This window comes from Chanodichthys erythropterus, chromosome 22, assembly GCF_024489055.1.
Source record: "Chanodichthys erythropterus isolate Z2021 chromosome 22, ASM2448905v1, whole genome shotgun sequence".
NCBI lineage: Eukaryota > Metazoa > Chordata > Actinopteri > Cypriniformes > Xenocyprididae > Chanodichthys > Chanodichthys erythropterus.
Window position 1 is genome coordinate 23,929,782 of NC_090242.1, and position 21,676 is coordinate 23,951,457.

General features: G+C 37.9%; 1 protein-coding gene across 2 annotated transcripts in view; it reads left to right on the forward strand.

Annotated features, from left to right (window-relative positions):
• cadm1a (cell adhesion molecule 1a) overlaps positions 1 to 21,676 on the forward strand; it is a 301,183-nt gene that overhangs the window by 225,513 nt on the left and 53,994 nt on the right. For both annotated transcript variants that reach the window (XM_067376107.1, XM_067376108.1), the window contains exons 4-6: positions 6,653 to 6,805; positions 10,865 to 11,002; positions 15,923 to 16,081. In XM_067376107.1, the coding sequence (XP_067232208.1) occupies positions 6,653 to 6,805; positions 10,865 to 11,002; positions 15,923 to 16,081 (450 nt within the window). The remainder of the gene's footprint in view (positions 1 to 6,652; positions 6,806 to 10,864; positions 11,003 to 15,922; positions 16,082 to 21,676) is intronic.

A 21,676-nucleotide genomic window follows, 5' to 3' on the forward strand; every position in this document is an offset into this window, starting at 1 on the left:
TTTATTATATTTATTGAGCAAAGTCCATTTCAGATGACTCACTTCAGGGCTTTAAAGTTACTACAATGCGCTTTGACCTCCACATGAAAGACGTTTCAGATAGTGTCATAGAAGGCCGATTTACAAGGATACTGGGTGAAAGATGGGGAGATGTGTAATTCCCTGTTGCTTTGTACTCTAAAACGTCATTAGTGAGGTAAAATTGTTGGACCTGTCACTGCACAGATAGGACATTCTGTGTGTCATACACATTGTCTGACGTTCACTGGCCATCAAAGGTCTAAGTTCCTATAGTTTGATCTTAAAATGTTTAGTTTTGAGTGCTGACTACACTCCATTGAGTTCAGTGAGTTTGAACGTTGCCACAAGTCATGTAAAAGGGCCTTAAATGTTCTCTAATGACGAGTATGTCTCTTTATGTCATCTTTTGAGATAAGGTAGGACAGATTTCAGGTTTATTCGCAGAAATCGCTATGCAGCAGTGCATGTGGGCTACCATGATATTTCAAGTCTTCTATTTTCTCTGAAATGTCATGCTGAGAGGACACAAAGCTGTGACAGTGTTATTTCGTATTGTCTTTTTGTCCTTGCTGCATGTAATCTTTTCTCTTTTTTTACTTCCTGAGCGTTTCAGATTCCTGTATGGCATATGCTGCCCGTTTTATTTATGCCTGTCCTCATGTGTTACGACACACTCATTGTGACGAGAATTAAAACAACGAACGGAGACCAGCATCACCTTTCCCCAATGCCCTCTGCCCAAATGAAAGTCTGAGAACATAATACAGGTTAAAGCCTTGTAAAAATCCCCAGCAAATGAAAGACGGTTTCAAAAAGCAAAAAAGGAACACAGAATGAAAAAGCATTTGTCCATGCTTTTTTCAGGGTGATAAGCTTTAAAGGGTTTTGTCAGGCAGAGAAGCTGGTTTACTGGGCAGCATGCCCTCAGAAGGGACTGGAAACCACGCTGAGCTTCATTCTCCACCACTCCCACAGCGCACTGGATGTAGCTGGCCGACAGAAACGTTCCCTCTCACGGTGGTGGGACAACCTCATGGGGCCCCGCGAGCTCTCGCTGTCACCATGTCCGGCGCTGTGTCCGAAAATGCTGCAGCAAGCAGCAAAGGGCATGTACTCAGTCAGACATGCTGTTATTATTTGGGTCACAAAGCGCTGATTTTTTTCAAGGTTTTCCGACTCCTCTTTTTCTAAAAAATAAAAATAAACTAGGACGAGTATGTAAATGATGTCTGAATGTCCTGAAGGCATATTAATTTTTACAACTGCCTGTTTGTGCACTTTTCTCACTTAAGTTAACAAAACAAAAATTAAAAAAAACTGTTTACCTTTTTCTTGGTTTTATTGGGAATGAATAATTGGTGCACATTATCCAAACACCTGCAACTTTCTTTTTAAGTGATGTCACTGATCTTTCCCTTTCAACCAAAGAGTACCAAATAATACTAAATAGTAATCTACAGTAGTCAACATTTGAAGTGGATCAAAGAAGTTCATCAAAGTTGTCCTAAGAAAAAGATTTTAGGACAGCTTTGAAGAAAGGTTTTGATGAACTATATTTTGAATACATTTCAAGCTTTAGAGCATGCCATAGTACCGAAACAGCTCTTCTTAAAGTATGTAATGATATATTGATTTGTACAGATTCTGGTTTTAGCACTTTTGGACCTAACAGCAGCATTCGATACAGTTAATCACTCTACTCTTATTTCCCACTTAGACCACTATCTGAGCCTACAGGGTAATGTTCTTAAATGGTTTACATCTTATATACAGTTCAGTATCTATACAGTTAATATTGTAAACTGTACCTCATCCATAGCAAAGCTTACCTTTGGTGTCCCACAAGGCTCCATACTTGCTCCCATTTTATTTTCCCTCTATATGCTCCCGCTTGGTAATATTTTCAGAAAACATGGAGTTTCATTCCATTTTTTTTTTGCAGACGATATCCAAATTTACTTATCATTAAAAAAACAAAAGGAGACACAAGCGATTTTGAGACATTGGCAGCCTGTTTGAAATACCTAGCGAACTGGATGTCTCTAAATGTCCTGTATCTCAATGAATCGAAGACTGGGATTATTGTTTTTTGTCCAGCATCCACTTCAGCTACTTTAAAAGCCAAGCTCACTCATCTCGAACCTGACATTAAATCATATGTTAAAAACTTGGGTTTTATCATTGATAGTGACCTTAAAATGGACAAACAAGTCAATTCAATTGTCAGGTCCAGTTTTTTTCCAATTTCGCCAAATCTCTAAAATGACTGACTAATGTCTTGAAAGACACTTTTTACTTCCTTATTGGTACTTATATTTTCCCTCATTGAATACCAATTGAAAAAATTAGTAAAATATAAAACACATATTAAAAACTTGGTTTACTTGGTTACACCACATGACATTAAATTTATTTATTTATTTATTATTATTATTATTTTTTTAATTTGCCTTTTCTTTGTCATGGTCACTCTTACTTTTCTTTGACCCACATACCGGTGAAGACAGTCTGTTATATCTGACTTTTCTCAATTTTTCACTGGAATGAAAGGGTGTTCTTTACCCCCAATGCTTACCCGCCTTTATTCGCCTCACTGATATGGGCTCCCTAGTTGTTTGCCCTCTCTTTTCCCAATTAGAGCTGACATCGCACTTATTCATGTTTTCATAATGCTCTAATTATTGCTGTCTCTCCACCTGACGCACAGTCACAATAGATTATTAACCGGTTTGGCTTCTTGCTCCTTATCGGTTTATTTTAATCCTCACATTTCCCCAATCAATAAATTGAATTAAATCATTGGCTTCTGCCTGCCCTCCCCTTGACAGCCACATTCCCGCTTTCAAGCTGGCCGCTCTAATTAGTCACACATTACGCGGCGGCTACATAAAAGGCGCGCTGCTTGGTGTTTCAAAACAAAGACCACCACAATGGCTGCTAGAGATCATAGCGCTGCATTTTGGAAGCCTGTGACTTGATTACTTCCAAGCTCAGACATGTACCTGAATAAACTGTGCGCACACTTGTGTTCAGTGGAATATAGATGTTAAAGCTACATGTGCTTAATGTTTTATTTATTTGTATTTTGGCTCTGAGCTTACCGCCGCCCTGACATCATGATCAAAGGTGAGAAATGCGTTGCCTTGGCAGCTGGGTCTTCCTGCGTGGCCTCCACATGCGTTGTGTGGTGATCTGTGAGAGAAATGGACTGAGAGAGGGAGCTCGGCATCTCCCACGCTGCAAATAGCAGCGGCAGCTTCGGACAGGGGGCTTGAGGGGGCTCACGCAGGAAAATGGAAGTATAAGAAAGCCGTTCTTAATAGAGAATGGTGAAGATCTTTTTCCTTTTTTCGGTATGTACAGAGAGACTGCTACTCTTGTAAAGCAATATGTTTTTCCACACTCTCTCTCTCTCTCTCTCTCTCTCTATCTCTGTAGCTCTCTGGATATTTTTTCTTTTGAATGAAAGCGAAAGAGCATGGCTAACCAGCTGGATCCAAGAACAATCAACACCCCGCGCCATCAGGGCCTGCTTTCATGATCCCATCGCCTCAAAAATCTCTAATGATGCCCGATTATTTCTTTATTTATTTCCCCTTTTATTTATTTCTTTATTTATTTATTCATGGTCCTCTTTTTGTGCTCCTTTGAACTCGGCTGTTGCAGACAAGAACAAACGCATGCGCGAGTGCTCTCGGTGTCGTAAATGGTCTGTCGATCGGCCTGGAATTTATCCGCGAGTAGGGGGCGGGTGGGGGTTGCCGGTAGCCTTTCATCTCATCTCATGTCCTCTCTCTTTCTCTCTCTCTCTCTCTCTCGCTCTCTCTCTCACTCTCTCACCCTTAGCACCATTTACTTTTCACGCTTAGCCTCCCACACAGGCAAAGCAAGCCCTAATGGACTCCTCATTATTCTGGGACGAAAGAATTCTGTTCCTCCACGTAATTAGGAGAAAGAACCGTAAGTCAGGATCGGCTTGAGATTCTCAGTCGCGTTGAAACTTGATCCGCTTTAAACTGATATATACAGTGTGTGTATATATATATATATATATATATATATATATAATATATATATATATATATATATATATATATATATATATATATATATATATATATATATATATATATATATATATAATATATCATTTCATGTGCTGGAAGCAGAGATGAGGCCAGAAAGTAAAACAGGTTGGGAAAAGCGTAAAGTATGAAAACTGTATGCCAAATTACCAAATAAATAAATTTTATATATATATTAAAAAAAACTACACTGTACAACACTGTTTCTACTTATTTCAACTTAAAAACTTCTGTTTCTGTTGCTGCTTTAAGTATAATTCTATTTGCTGTAAAAAGTCATTTTAACTTAAAATGTATCAAAACGAACATAAAAATCAAACTGAGTCTTGTATAACTAATGAAAGAAAGTAGAAATTGCTTAAATTATTTTGAGTTAATGTAAAAAACATATGTTGCCATGACTTATTGATCATTTCATTTTTTACAGTGGATGACAAAACACAATAAAAGAGCCATTTTATTGTTTGTCATGCACTTTAAAAAAAGTTATGAACATTGTTTTGTTTGTTTGGCTTTTTTAACTATAAACATTGAGAAAATGTTTGTATTTACCTTTACATGTCCCCCTGCAGTATTATTCTGAGACGACGGATTGTCTGTTTAAAAACGTAGATGAACTCATCATAATCACATGTCTGTCAGTTTGCACTAAAGGAATCGCCTGGATTCACTGCTAGACTTGGTTTCTTGCAGCAGTATAATTGGGATATCAAATTTAGACATTTTAAAGTATTATCTAATTGATATTTGCTTTGCCATTTTCAAATTCAACTCCACAAATGCACAACTCTTACTATTACAAGCAGCCTATTTTATGTTTCATTTTGACAAGCATATAATATGCACCTATAGGGAGCGGAAAAACTAGGAAATCACCTACAGTTGACCATGGAAACTTGAATTTAATCATTCTTTTAACTAAAGTTATAGCATGATAAGACATTAATTATAATTATTATTGTTTATTACATAATTTCATACATATAATTGGAAAATGACCAACTTTTGATTGGGTGGGCCATAGTTCAAAGTGGATGGGCCCATGCCCTGGGCCCACCCATAGCTTCACCACGGGTTGGAAACATGAAAAATGGGGAAGCTAAAACAGTTGAGTGACTTTGACAAGGGCCAAATATTGATGGCTAGCTTTGACAACTGTCAGAGTATCTCCAAAATGGCAAGTCATGTAGGGTTTTCTCAGTATGACTTAGACCCCATTTACACGTACATGGTTATTTTGAAAAACTGAGACTTTTCCATCGTTTGCACCCTTCGTTTACACGCAAACAGAGAATTTGCCTCTGAAAACGAGTCTTTCTAAAAACTCCGGCCAGAGTGGAGATTTTGAAAATCTTCGTTTGCACGTTTGTTTGTAAACTGAGATTAAAACGGGTGTTTAGGCAGCCAACAGCCACAGTATGCGCCAGAGCTCGCACCTACGTCAAAAATGCGACCTATGTTTACATGTGATCATGGAAGCTTTCAGAGTAGCAGTTGCATTTATGTTTATGGTATTCGTTGCTATTTATGTTGTTATTTGTTGCTATTTATGCGTTTATGTTGGTGCAAACTCTTCTCGTATTATTCGTTGCTATCTTCGGGTTTCTGATTGGCTTACGTGGGCTTGAGCTTCTTGTTACACCACCACCTACAGGTTTGGCATGCTCTTGATGGCATATATACACGGGTACGTGTAAATGAACACTTTTCTGAAAACTGACATTTGTGCACAATGTTATTTTTGAAACCAGAGAGGTTGAAATGTCCATTTATGAAAATAGCCACCCACGTGTAAACGTAGCCTTAGTACCAACCAAAAGTGGTACAAGGAAGGACAACTGGTGAACTGGCATCAGGGTCATGGCACATTGATGAATGTGGGGAGCAAAGGTTTTCATGTGGTCCTATCACACAGAAGTGTTACTGTAGTGTAAAAATGTAATGCTGAAATATCAAACTAATAACACCATTTGCATGTATCCACTGTTGGACATAGTTGGTTGACAAAATGAGTGTATTTTAATGGAACATACTTGCTAAAAGTCCACAGAGACAAAAGTGCTCATGAAGCACTCACGTAATGTACATGCTCACCACAAAGCAAGACCTTTTTTCTCTTAGGTGTTAAAATGAAAAGGCACTTAGGTGTCACGGTGGTCTAGCATGGCATGTCCCATGGATACTGTCCCCGATTCAAACCCCAGTGAAACAATGCTCAGGTCGGGCGATACTAGAAATAGATGCGCGAGTGTGAAGCAATCTCAATCATTTTGGTTATTCCCATGGAGCACCTTTTAACTAATCTGAAGAATATATTGTAGCCTGCACGTTTGCTACACTCCCCTGGTAGCAGTTATAAGCAATAGCTTAAAAGAAGCATATGGCTGCCTTCATTTGCCTCAGTGGAAAAACAATCTAGACTTCAAATGGGAAAAATGCTGCTAATTATCTCCTACATGTTTCTATTGTTGCTTGCAATGGAAGTGGAGTGTGAAGATGTGACTTTTCATTCTAACATCTGCTGTCTTTCTCTATCGACCCTCCAGCCCTGAAAGATGCTCGATTCCAGCTGGTCAATTTCTCAGACAACGAGCTGCGTGTGTCGTTATCCAACGTGTCTCTCTCAGATGAGGGAAGATACGTGTGCCAGCTCTATACAGACCCCCCACAGGAAGCCTACGCCGACATCACTGTGCTAAGTATGAACACCCATGCACACATCTACACAAAATATTAATAGATAAATCATATACAATATGATATACATGTGGCCTGTGCTGGCAAAATGAGTCGGAATACGCACAGGCTAATTTCGAGCTACAGGCAAAACAAGTGAAAAGTGTAAATTTTGGTCGAAATTGAGGTTTTCACAAAAAATAGTTCATTAAGTTCTCCTCTAGCGATCTCAATGCTCCAAATACCAATTAAACATTCAAAAGTATCTTTACCTTTGACCATGAAAAATGCCTCACTTCTCGACTACTGGTGCTTCCCTCAGCACATTTTTGATATTGTTGTAAAGTGCAGCATTCGAACTTTGTGAATATTCATAGCGAATTCTCAATGGCATGAGTCTGAGCCAATGGAGTTTGAAGTTTTCAAACTCAGACTGATGAATCGATCTTACTCGCGCTGACTGACACATCCGAAGCACATGCACAAAGACACCTCAGACAGTGCGCAATCCCGATTTACACATATACACAGAATTACAGTATTTCAAAATATCTGTCTTGGTGAGTATTCATGCAAACATTATCCGTTTGGTCTTAAATTTTCCATAGAATTGAAAATTGAATTTACTGTGGCATAGTTTAGTACATGGAAATGACATACAGAGAGTATCAAACACCATTGTTTCCTCCTCCTTATGTAAAACTCGTTCGTGCAAAAGACCACTGAAAAACAGGCGAATCTCAACATAACACTGACTGTGACGCAACAGTCAGGCTCATTAATATGTACGCCCCAACATTTGCATATGCCAGCCCATGATCTAGGCAGGCAATGTCGTGGAGCTGCACAGCCGAATCATCAGACGCTCTGTGAATTGTGAAGCCACCATGCAAGAACAATAGCGAAAAATGGCAGATGGATCCATAATAACTGTTCATGATCCATGATCCATGATATCATGATATATTTAGTGATTTTGTAAGTTGCCTTTCTAAATGTTTCATTAGCATGTTGCTAATGTACTGTTAAATGTGGTTAAAGTTACCATTGATTCTTACTGTATTCATGAAGACCAGAGCCATGTCATTATTTTCATTTTAACCTGAAAACCCGTGTAGTCTGTATCATTCATAAGCGCATCTTCATTTTTATAAATCTCTCCAACTGTGTGTAATGTTAGCTTTATCCCCGTTAGCCATCAAACTCATTCAGAATCGAATTTTAGCAAACTTCCACAAAATACATGCCATACTTGCATGATCTGATATGCTGCATCATGAACAGTTTGTAAAGATCCATTTTGAGAGTTATATTGTGAACTTCTGTAGTGTTTATGCAATATTTAAGGCAGTCGTGAGCTTGGGAGCGGGGAGCACGAGCATTTAAAAGTATACACCCAAAAATCGTGGTATTTTTAATCCCACCCCAAAATAGGCAGTTAAAACATGGTATAATAAAAAAACTATGGGGTATTTTGAGCTGAAACTTCAGACACATTCAGGGGACACCTTAGACTTATATTACTTGTACTATCTTGTGAAATGGAGATTCTAGGGTACCTTTAAGTGAACGTTTGGTTAAATGGTTATTTCACTCAAAAATGAAATTTCTGTCATTAATTTATTTAGACATGCCATTAATTAATAAAGACATGATTAAAACAGTCAACGTGACTGCAGTGGTTCAATTATATATTTATATTTATATATGGGTTTTGATTTGGTTTGTGTCAAATTTGGTGGTATTACCAGGGATTTTAAGGTATTATTGCTAGATGATTTTGTTTTGCCAACTACAGGAAACTTTAACTCGAGTTTTCTCAAAATTGATTTTGCTGACACTATCAACTTCAAACAGTTGTAGCTCAGTCATTTTTTGTCAGATTCCAACAAATCATACATCATAATAATAATGAATGAAGGATTAACAATAACTATTTTTTGAAAATTTGCTCATTGCTACTCATTTTGCTAGCACGGGTCACATATATATATATATATATATATATATATATATATATATATATATATATATATATATATATATATATATATATATATATATATACATACAGTATATCTCAACGACCCCCAAGGTGGAGAACCACCGGACTAGACAAACTGAATCTTTTGTTTTGATCATCAGATTTCCCATAAAAACAGTATTTTTCATGGTCAAAGGAAAGGTACTCCTCTCAGAAAATGTACAAATAAAGATACTTTTAGATGTTTAATTGGTATTTGGAGAATTGGGATCGCTAGACAAGGGATTAATGAACTAATTTTTGTGAAAACCTCAATTTCAACCAACATTGACATTTTTCATTTGTTTTGTCTGTAGCTCAAAATTAGGCCATGCACATTCCAACTCATTTTGCCAGCACAGGTCATATATATATATATATAATATAATATATGTCCCAAGGTTGAGAACCACCGGACTAGACAAACTGAACCTTTTGTTTTGACTGCCAGATTTGCCATAAGGCACTTGCCGCATAAACAAACACCCACAGATACACACATGCAGGGCTTCTTTGTTTCCTGAGGAATCCTTTTATGATCAATCACTAGAGTGGAGCAGCTTTTATGAGATGCTGCAGCAGTGTAGAATCAAGATATAGCCATTCATCTTCACCGAACAGAAGGCCTGAGATGCGGCCAAGCCAGATCCTGAACGTTGAGTCATTCATATTTCAGAATGGAGAATGGAGCCAGTGCTCAACAGACACACACACACACACACACACACACACACACATACTTTCATTGCTTTTTGGAGGGGCTCCTGAAAGCTCTCTAAAAACTCAACAAACACTTCACCTGCTACTTCCTTTGAGGACTCAGCTGCATGGTGGGGCCATTCAGCGGAATTATTGTTTATGTGTTTGTGCCTGTGACTCTTTGTGTACATGCGAACGCTTTGCTGCGTTCTGCGTCTTGACATAACTGCATGGAAGAATCACCCACACTTAAAAGTGATTATTCTGTTTTGAGAGCTGAGTTTAGTGGGGGGTGGATATTGAGGGAGCGGGATTGTAGAGAGCTCGCTGAATGCAGTTGAGTGGCTGGTTCCAGAACTTCAGACGCCCAAGCTGAAGCTGAATGCTTGAATGGAACCCTGCTGCTCAAGGAGAACAAGAAACCTCTACTACTAAATTACCCTGTCCATAAAATGCAGCACATTTACACCAAATAGCTAGAATGTTGTGACCTTTTCAAGTTATCGTTTTAGACGTCGTAAACCTCCTGGAAGTAAGGACCACTGAATAAGAGCAAGTCCATCCAACTAAGCACCTATATGAATCAGAACCCTATAGATGCTTTACACTGTATCCTAACCAGGAGCAGTGCAACAAGATTCCAGCGAAAAGCGACACGCGTACATGACGCGACAAAATCAATCAAACATCACAGCCAATCAGAAGAAAGTGTGGGCGGAGTCTCTGCACTCACAACGAAATGAATAATTCTTTTATTTTCAATATCTATAGTGAATTATCCACTGTCGCTTTGGAAGTTAGGTCACACAAAATGATATTCAAACTCACGTTAGACCCTTTTAATATTAAATAAATCACATAATCATTACCTGAGATTATCATTGTAATAATTTGCATGTTGTTGTTCCAACAACGGTGCTGCAAAAATAGAAACCTTTTCTGTCGCGGCTGGTTAGGATAAAAACTCTGATTAACATTGAAAAGATACATTTATTGCGTCACGTCATGTCTGGTTAGAACACTGTGTTGTAGGTTGTATCCTTGTTACGTTATGCCTGTGAACATTCTTAATTATCCAGGTCAGTGTAGAATGTTCTAGTAGATTTATTCTAGTCATCTGTTTGAGTTGCTTTCTGTAGCACAAGATTTTCCGTCACTATTGCGTTGTAGTCACCCCTGATTCATCACAGTATACACTTTATCTGGGTATCATAAAAGAGAATGAATACACTCACCCCTTCATATCCTATGATGTGTCCATCCCTCAGTGTTAGGCCCATGAATGCACCCTCTGCTAAATGTGAATGTAGTGGTGCTTGATTTACAGGCCGCCTTGTAAAATCTGTCTGTCCTCTCTCAGTCCCACCAGGAAACCCAATCATAGAGTCCCGTGAGGACATCGTCAGCGAGGGCAACGAGACGGAGATAACCTGCACCTCCATGGGCAGCAAACCTGCCGCAACGATCAGATGGATGAAAGGAGACAAAGAGCTACAGGGTGGGTCAAGTCACATTGTGTACACACAAATAAACCAGGTTTTCTCTCTGCCTTGCAAAACACAGCTCGAATTTTCCCTGGTGCACTTTCCTCTGATCATTTTATATATTGAAATGTGATGCTTAAATTAAAAACACTGTATAACAACATTCATTACTAGCAACTAGCAACATAAATTGTTACATTTATATAATGCTTAGCAGTTCATTAGTTAATGTACACTACTGTTCAAAAGTTTGGGTTCAGTTTTTTTTTTTTTTTTTTTTTTTTTAATAAATTGATATTATTGGACACATTAAATTGTTCAAAAGTGACAGTAAAGACATTTATAACATAGCATAAAAGATTTCCATTTTAATAAATTATGTTTTGCAGTTTCGATTAATCAAACTGTTAAGCAGAAGATTAAGCAGCCCTATCTTTTTCAACATTGATAATAATATCAGCATATTAGAATGATTTCTGAAGGATCACGTTCAGTGTTGGGGGTAATGCATTACAAGTAACGCAAGTTAAGTAATTTAAAACAAAATATCTCAGTTACTTTTTCAAATAAGTAATGCAAGTTACTTTGTTTTCCCATTAATAGACTTAAAGCTCTCCTGTCCCGCGGTTGAGAGAAATGTGGAGGTGTTGTGTGCACTGTGTAAATATGATGGGTATTGTAGTTCTAGACTAAATGTGATCAGTTTACTCATCTCACTTGCAAAAACAGATTCAGTATTCAGTATAAAAACTGAATATTACACAAACCTGTGGTAATTAAATGTTAAATTACACAAATATACTTCATGTATTTAATCTCACTCTATTAACCAGTGTCTTTGGTGCTGACCTTCGATGATCCAATTCAATCAAACAAATAAGCAAAAATGACTTTAGATAAACATTACATATGTTTCATTTTTTTTTGTTTTTTTTTTTTTTTGTTGCTGAAGTAAGAGTGTTGAACTTTCTTCTCCTGTATCCTATTCTTCTGCAATCCAGAATGGCTGCACAGCTGAAAGGTTTGTTTGAGCTGCGCCCTCTACTGTACAGGCGTGAATTTGCATTTCATTTCAGCTTTAGGCTTATTCATTTCACTTTTGGTTTAAAAGGGGCCTTTACATTCGCCAAAATTTAACTTTTTTGTTATTAAAAAAGCAAACAAGCAAGTCCAGCCCAGGTGAGAGAAAGTAATGCAAAAGTAATGTAATGGATTACTTTCAATAAAAAGTTACTAAGTAACGCAATGCATCAGGGAGTAACACAATATTGTAACTCATTACTTTTAAAAGTAACTTTCCTCAATACTGATCACGTGACACTTAAGAGTGGAGTAATGGCAGCTGAAAATTCAGCTTCACCATGGCAAGAATAAATTACATTTTAAAATATATTTAAAAAGTTAATAGCTATTATCTTAAAAATCTAATTGCGTGTATATGTGTATATATATTTTTTAAACTTCCCTACCCATATATTTATTATTTATTCATTTATACATTTTAGTTATGTACTCAGTTCTTACATAGGCACAAATATATTACAAACTTTTGATAGTGTGTACATGTATCATTTGACATACCCCTTCTCTGCATACTTTAGTCCAAAGTTTATTGGTCTTTGAATGTCTTGTGAAATTTTCACAACAGTCATAATTATAAACTCACCAACTCCTTTTCAACATCTGTTTACCTAAACAGTCCTCACAGAAGCTTAGCTAATTTTCCATATCACTCCGTGAGGATGAGTGAGAGGCCGTACCTTTGACCCGCAGTCGTCTAGACACAGGCAATTTGCGTATTATGTACAAATTACCGCATATAAGCTGTCCTAATAACAGCTACCCAAAATGAGACAGCTAAATTGGAGTCCTGGACGGATGTTTTCATTTGGTAATTAGCGATAAGCTCAGTCAGGGGTCTCCGTTTCTCTCCTCTGGGAGTTTCAGCAGTTATTACAAAGCATTGTTCTGTTCATTTGTCAGTGGGTGTTTTGTTTTTATGTAACATCAATATATTATTGGACAGTTGGACAAATGTTGCGCTAAAGAAGAACAAGTTTGCCTCAGTGAGATGGACAGCAGGACATGAATATTCTGTTCTTGTAGCGAAACGGTTCGAATGGAGGAGGTGAAAGTGATTGAAGAAACCGAGGGACACCTCTCCTGACACAGGCAGTGCAACGCTGGCACTCACTGGCTGGAAATTGCTTTTGGCCCCTGCGCCTTTTCGGATTTATTTTTAATTAAATGTCCTCATCATTCAGCCTAATTACCTCTAGGATAATCAGGCTTTTTTAAATATCATTTAAAGGTTACACCCATACAGCCCCGGAATGTAAACTCAGCCGCCCTCATGATGTACCGCCTCACTCTCCCTCTCGCTCACGCCAACTCATCCTATCCAGTCTTATCCGTGTTTTGTGCCACGTTTACTGCTTCTGTTTTACATCCTGGTCCATTGTTGATACATACCTGTCTCATAAGACTAGCTGAATGAACGTCGAGAAACAATAAGTTGTTAATTTCCCCCTGTCAGGCGATGTTGGCCTGCTCATTGTGTCATTTGCTTAAAAATATAATCTCATTTCAATTAGCCAACTAAGCTTAGCTGAAACACAATGGCTTGATTCAGAATTTTTAATGGCTTTAAGGAAGTTTGCTAAATACTCGTTTGGCCCCAGATCTTCGAGGGAGTGACTTTCCATTGGAAGGTAATGAATAATGTGAAAAATGATGCAAATTACAGAGCCAAAAAAAAAAAAAAAAAAAAAAAAGTGAAGAAATGGTGAATTCAATAGGGAACAGGTTCTCTTTTGATATTCAGCCCACTGTATCGCTGCAGATCGGGACTAATCAGAGCTCCTTTGCATTTCAAAAAGGGAGATGTTATTGAAATGAAGAAATGTCTGAATGACAGTGATTGACCTGTGATTATCTCTTTATCGGCTGTGACTGTGGCATTGTGAGGGAGAATATAGACGTGCTTCTGGGCTCTCAATGAGCTCTGTGTCTTCTCTTATTTGAGATATGATTGTCTGACTATTCATTCTTTTCTGATAATGCTGAATGCAGGGAGAATGAATGCTCAAGACAAGAAATTGTCAGAAAAAAATACATTTGGAGTATTGAGATGTCCAAATTTTCACACAGCAGTGCCATTTCCGTTAAAATTTGATTTCCGTTAAAATTTGCATTGTGGGTTATTGATAACATTTATAATAGAGCCAAAAGATAGATGTATTCTACACATTAACAGTAAAATAATAATGGAAACCACATATAAGTGGCAATCACGGACCAAGAAAGTCTTTATTGTTTGTTTGTGATAAGACAGCTACACCATACAGAATTTAAAGAGCAAGCGCATAATTTTTATGTCAAAATACGCTATTGCTTTAAATAATTTTTTTCCGGAAAGAAATTAATAGTTTTTCAGCAAGGACAACATTAATTTGGTCAAAAGTGGAAGTAACGACATTTGTATGCAGTATGCACATTGATGTTGGCATTTTTACTTTCTATTCATAAAAAAATCCTGAAAAAAATGTATCACTGTTTCCACAAAAGTATTATGCAGATTCAGAACAACTATTTTCAGCATTGATAACAAGAGCTGTTTCTTAAGGATCAGAACAGCATATTAGAATAATTTCTGAAGGATCATTTGATACTAAAGCCTAGAGTAACGGCTGATGAAAATTAAGCTTTGCATCACAGGAATAAATTACATTTTAAAATATATTCAAAGAGAAAACAGTTATTTTAAATGTTCATAATATTTTACAAAATCAATGTTTTATTTTTGTTTGTTTTTTAATACTGTATTTTGATAATAAAAAAAGCAGCCTTGAAGAGCAATATAGGCTTCTTTAAAAAACAAACTTTTGAGCAGTAGTGTACTTTTTCCCAATCTTAAATTAAAGGGATAGTTCTCCCAAAAATGATAATGCTTTAATCATATAATCTGTCATGTTTTTTTAAAACTTCCCAAGCAAAAGCATATATTTTAAGAATAAAAAGCTGTTTATATTTATTTAATGAAAGTCAGTGGGGTCCAACATTGTATGTACATAAATAAAACTATCTGCAGAAGGTGGGGGAAAGGAAACCTGTTTGAAAAGAGTCATAATATTTGCTTTTCTGATTGATGCCGTTAGTGGTGCATAAATGATATTTTTCACCTATAATAGAGTGTGATTTGTTTACTCTCCATCAAACTCACCTTTTTGGATTTCTTTTCTTTCAGTCTGTCACTCCCACAACAAATTCATTTTTTAATGGTCAAGTGGAATTTTTTTCTTTACAAACAGACAAACAGGACAATAGGTTTCTCTCTCTCTTGCTTTCTCGCTCAGCCCTTCTCTTCTCCTTTCTCTCTTTCCGCCCACGCCTGTTTCTCTCCACAAGGCCAGAGCAGTAATTGAGTGATGGAGGTCTGTGCGGTGCTGCGAGGCTATTGTCTGGAGCCACACAATGACTTCAAGTCTTTTGTGTTCTTCATGCCCACTTGATGCTGCTGAAGGAGGGCTGCGGGTCAGATGCGTCCACTACAGCCATTATATCTCACTTCATAAAGCACAAACACACCATCACAGCCCACACAGTTGCCAATGAGTGACAGCTGCATAACAAGCCTCGGCAGGAAGCGGTTTAGGGCTGTTTTTCAGCCACATGGCCCCTCCCATATGGTCACATTTCAGGTGCTGCTGCAGGGGGCCGTTTACTGTACACATGTCATTGATAAGCTACAGTGAGCTGCCATATGTCACATATGTGCAAGACATTAGGGGATCTGCTTTGTTATATGTCTCACGGGATGTAACGTATACCGTGGCCTTCAATACATTTAGCCACCTGCGGTTTCTTGATAGAGATGATAATTAAAATGATTAATTTTGAATTCTGTGTCTCTCATTGGTTTGTGTTTCTCACAGGCAAGTCTAAAGTGGAGAACACTTACGACAGGATGTTCACTGTGACAAGCTCACTGAGGTTTACGGTCACGAGAGAGGATGATGGGGTTCCTGTGGTTTGCATTGTAGACCATCCAGCGGTCAAAGACTTCCAGGCTCAGAAGTACCTGGAAGTGCAATGTGAGTGAGCCCACACTTTAAATGTGATATAATAGTATGATGTTTAATATTGTATTTGTTATAAAGGTTTTTTTTTTTGGCAGTAGAGCGAGCAGAGGACAATGTGATATAGATTTACTATTATTGAATTGAATATTTAATATTATATTATTGAATTAAATATTATTTTATGTGAATATTAAGTATTAGTAATATATAATTAAAAGATCTCTTCGGGTAGATAATGGTGTTTTTTATTGATTTATTTACTCTTTTAAGTACAATGTGAGTGAGCGGAGTACAGTGTGACAGCATTTTAGATATACAATTTTACATTTACATTTTTTTATGCATGTGGCAGATGCTTTTATCCAAAGCGACTTTGCATTGTACTATACATTTGTATCTGAGTATATGCAATCCCTGGGATCGAACCCATGACCTTGGCATTGTTAATATTATATTATTATTATATTATGTGAAAATAAATAATTTGAAGTGTTATCTTTGATGTGTGTTTTTTAGTGGAGGACAGCATGACAGTATTTAAAATATAGATTAATATAAATTAAAATTATATAAATTAATACTAATAAAAAAAGTAAATATATATATATATATATATATATATATATATATATATATATATATATATATATATATATATATATTCTTTCTTTATTTATTTCTTTATTTTATTTTTATTTTATTTTTTTACATGATATCTTTGGATAGGTGTTTATTTTATTATGTGAATATTAAATATTAGTAATTTAAATATATCTAAAGTTATACACTGATGAGCCAAAATATTATGACAGGTGACTCATAGGTGAAGCGAATATTGTTAATTGTCTTCTAAAAAGGCCACATATTAAAGGGTTAGTTCACCCAAAAATGAGAATTCTGTCATTAATTACTCACCCTCATGCTTCAAACCTGTAAGACCTTCATTCATCATCGGAACACAAATTATAGATTAAGATATTTTTGATCAAATCCATAAGCTATCTGTCCTCTGATAGACTGCGACATAATTACTGTACAACTTTCAAGGCCCAGAAAGGTAATAAAGACACCGTTAAAATAATGTGACCACAACAACGTTTTTATTCAACAATTTCTTCTCTTCCATGTCATTCTCCTAAGCAGTTGAAAGTGGTAATTGTGTCGCAGTTTACTGGAGGACAGATAGCTCTTGGATTTCATCAAAAATATCTTAATTAGATCTTACAGGTGTTCAGCGACATGAGGGTGAGTAACTAATGACAGAATTTATTTTTGGGTGACCCTAACCCTTTAAGGTCTGGGTAGATTATGTTGTAAACAAACAATCAGTTCTCTTAATCTATATGTTAAATGCAGTAGAAATGGGCAGGAATAAAGATCTGAGCGACTTTGACAAGGGCCAAATTGTTATGGCAAAGCAACTGGGTCAGAGTATTTCTGAAACGGCCAGGCTTGTGGGTTGGTCCTGATCAGCAGTGGTGAGAATTTACCAACAGTGGTCAGCGTAGGGACAAACAACAAACCAGCAACAGGGTGCTGGGTGCCCAAGACTCATCGATGCACGAAGGCAACGAAGGATATCCTGGTTAGGTCTGAACCGACTGAAATTCTATTGTGGCACAAGTCACACACACACACAAAAAAAAAAAAGTGTCACAACACACAGTGACTTGCACTCTGCTTTAATGATTGCTTTAAACCAATCAGAGTGCCTATGAAGATCCCTATCCATCACCTAAAGCACCTACAATGGGCACATGAGCATCAAAACTGGACCTTGGAGCAGTGGAAGAAGGTTGTCTGGTCTAATGAGTCCCGCTTTCTTTTACATCACGTTGGATGGCTGTATATGTGCCCACCGTTTACCTGGGAAAGTGATGGCACCAGGATGCACTGTAGGATGACAACAAGCCAGTGGAGGGAGTGTGATGCTCTGTGCAATGTTCTGCTGGGAAACCCTGGGTCTGGCCATTTATGTGGACGTAAATTTGCATGTGCCAAGTACCTTAACATTGTTTCAGACCAGGTACATTCCTTTGTGACAATGGTGTTCCCTGGTGGAAGTAGCCTCTTTAAATAGGATAAAGTACCCTACCACACTGCACACATTTTTCGGGAGTGGTTTGAAGAACATGATAAAGAGTTTAAGGTGTTGCCCTGGCCTCCAAATTCCCCAGATGGACCAACAAATTCAATCCACAGCATCTCCACCTTGCAACCTACAGGACTTGAAGGATATGTGGCTAACATCTTGGTGCCAGATACCACAGCACACCTTCTAGGGTCATAATGCATATTAGAGTAGATAATGGTGTTTATTTATTTTATATTTTATTCTGTTTTCTAAGTGCAATGTGAGTGAATTTTGCACTTTAGTAATTCAGCCATGACACAGAGATTCTGCCTGTGATTGTATGAGAGCTTTGGGCATTGTCTTCATCCTCAGATAAGGATACAGATATGATTTTTAAAGATGTTTTGTTTGGGTCCTCAAGCATATTTTTCTTGATTTTATTCTAGCCTGCCACAGGGTTTAGAAGATCACTGGAAAGGCTGCTTTACCAACCTTTATATGTCAAAGACAACATATCTCCTAAAACTGCATGATATTAGGGCTTTGGTGCCCAACTTACAGCAGAAAAATGTAAAACCAATTTGTCCATGCTATTTAACTGGATTTAGTGCTCGCAGGCAGCCTTTGTCATGCTCTGGGGAGAGCTGGTGCAAGAGTCATTGTCTGGCTCACTCCTCTTTCAAATTGTGCTGTTGAAACTGGGAAAACAATCAATGTTAAAAATCATTGAGTGAAGGAAGCTTTAATGGAGTTTATTTTTACAATAGAAAATAGAAAAACATTGCTGTGGATATTAAATAAGCCAGAAATATTGATAGCTACACCATGCAAACAGTTTGTGCAGTTCAGCAGCTTGAGGGAAATTAAATGCTCCGTGGTGGCGGCGGTAAGAAATGACAACAATATCTTGTGTCAATAATTGTGTTATTAGAATTAGAGTGACCTTTTCTGTCCGGCACACCAGCTAGTGAGAAACCGGAGGCCGGTGGCGCTGCTTTCCGTGGATTTAATGCTTGTGTGCCCAGGAGAGAGAGAGCTTTGGAAAGGAACTAATGCAGAGGAAGCTTCAAAGCAAGAAACTTTCACTCAGAGCCTTTCATGCGAAGAGTTTGAAGATGACAAGGGGAGAAATGGAAGGAGTCTCCATAGAGCTGAGACAAACAGGTGGATATTCCTCTTACAGAACTTCCAAGCAGACCACTCTTTTTCTCTCTCTCTCACTTCAGACCAGGCTGTCCATCATGGACACAAAAATGTTAGCCCTGACAGGGTGTAATTTGGAAAGATAGAAGGCCAACAGATCACTCTTTGTTGATAGAAGAGGTCAAACAGGAAAGCATCAAGCGGGCAAAGCACTCAACAAATTTAGCGATCGCCAAAAAGCCCCAAAATAATGTGATAAATGTTGTCAGGAGACACTTTTTTTCTTCCTTGTGCACTTTTAAAAAAATTCAAGAAAGTGTGAAATCTGTGGGTCAAAGTGAAGTCACCGTTCACTCAGCACCCAGTCCATTCAAAGTGCCGGAAGAGCCGGTGAAATTGAAAGAGTGGAATCTGTGGGTTATTGTGGGCGACTTTGACTTGGTGTCAGTGAAATAATCTTTTAACCTATTGAGTCCACAGGGACACTCAGCATCTCTCTGTGTGGATTTTTTGTAAATTCCTTGGCCCTTATGCATGACCCGCCTCCAACGCAAGGTCTGCTGCTTATCCTGATTTACGCATACTAATGACTCCGGACTATTTACATTGCAAACCCACTGTTTTTTTATCAGTGCATGTCTACCGTTTAACCCACGTTGCTTGCCAAAGTGAATGCAATGATGTCATTCACGTGATAGCAGCTCTAATATCTCCCCCATGTCCGTGGAACGTACACACAACGCTGTCGCATAAGCATCTGTGGAACGCCACTTCAAGCTGGATTACAGGGAGAATATTAGATTTGGGTTCCTTTGAGAAACTAGAGGACTGGATGCGGGCCAGTGCTGGAATGGAACATAGGACTGGAAAGGCATAGCTCAGGCATTACAACCTGTCAGTTTGAGAGGATGAATACCTCCAAGGAAGCAGCAGGGACCTCAGAGCACGCATCTCCTGTGGAGTCCACTTACATAACTGTGGTGGACTTGGCAAACTCACCACGGCTTCCTATGAATCTTGGGAATGTTAAAGGGATAGATCACTCAAAAAGGAAAAAAATCTGTCATCATTTATTCACTCTCATGTCATTCCAAGCCTGTAGGACTTTTTCTTTTACATATTTTGAAGAGCGTTTTCTTTGTTTCCCATACAATAAAAGTCAGTGGGGTCTAATTGACTGTTGTTTTGGAACCCATTGACTTTCATTGTATGAACAAAAACAGTTTCTGTGTTCCACAAAAAAAAGTCAATAATACAGGTTTGACTTTGCGACATGAGATGAATGAGATTAATCATTCACAATAAAACCAAGAACATGCATGAGAAAGTAAATGGGGTCCATTTTGATTTCAAGTTCAGTCCAAAAAGGGTTAATGGTGCTGGTACAGTCACTAATAGCCCTATATTTCTTATAATATAATTACTATTGGCAAAAGCTGTCCAGGCTTTTTTTTTTTTTTTCTTTCTTTTGGCACACCTAACAGTTGTTCCTTGGATCCATTATGCCTAATAAAAAGCTAGTAACACTTTTTTTTTTGCCTCTCAGTATGCCTCTCATTATTTATGCTCTATTTTTTGTGTCTTTTATGTTTTATTTCCTTGCTGCACTTAGCACTTAGTATAACACAAAGGTTGCCGTTTCCTGTTTCTGCCTGTCATGCCCATGTAGAAACACTCTCTGAGGGAACCTATTTAGTATTTGCCTGATATTAGACACATTCTACAAAAGCCGCAGCCTTGTGAAGTCCATTAAATGCCAAGGGTCCTAAATGTCTCTGTGATTTTCTTACATGAGCTGTTTGCCATTAAGTTTCATCATGTCATTAGAGTGCCAGACAGACCGAAAAATCTTATTAAACATCTGAAATTGGCACACAGGTGTTATACCGTTATGCAAGGAGTTTACACAAATGTAGGGCGAGTGACCGGCCCGCATGGATGTGTATGTCAGATCCTACCCTCCGATGTTATTTGAGACACGCAACACAGGGTATTTCTACGTGAGAGAGCGTTAGTTATGTGTCCGACGTCAGTTTGAATGTCACCCCTCCTGCTGCACTGTACAAACACAGCAGGAAGTCTAATCCCAGCTGAATTGGAAAAGAACTGAGACTTGCCAAGGAGAAGTGCACATTTCATGCTAAATGTAGCAGCTACGGCTGAGAGGCAAGGCTGACGCAAGGTGCAAAAAGCCAGCAGGCTACCTGCTGCCAGTCACTGGAGAATAGAACCATTGAGCGGCCAGTCGTTTTAATAGATATGAGAAAGGGCAGTACTTACAGAGCAGAAAGGTCAGTGCTGAGAGCGCATAGGAACGAGTTTGAATATGGACATTCGTGATGTCATGACTTCTGACTGTATACATGGCAAACATCGGGGTGTATCGATTA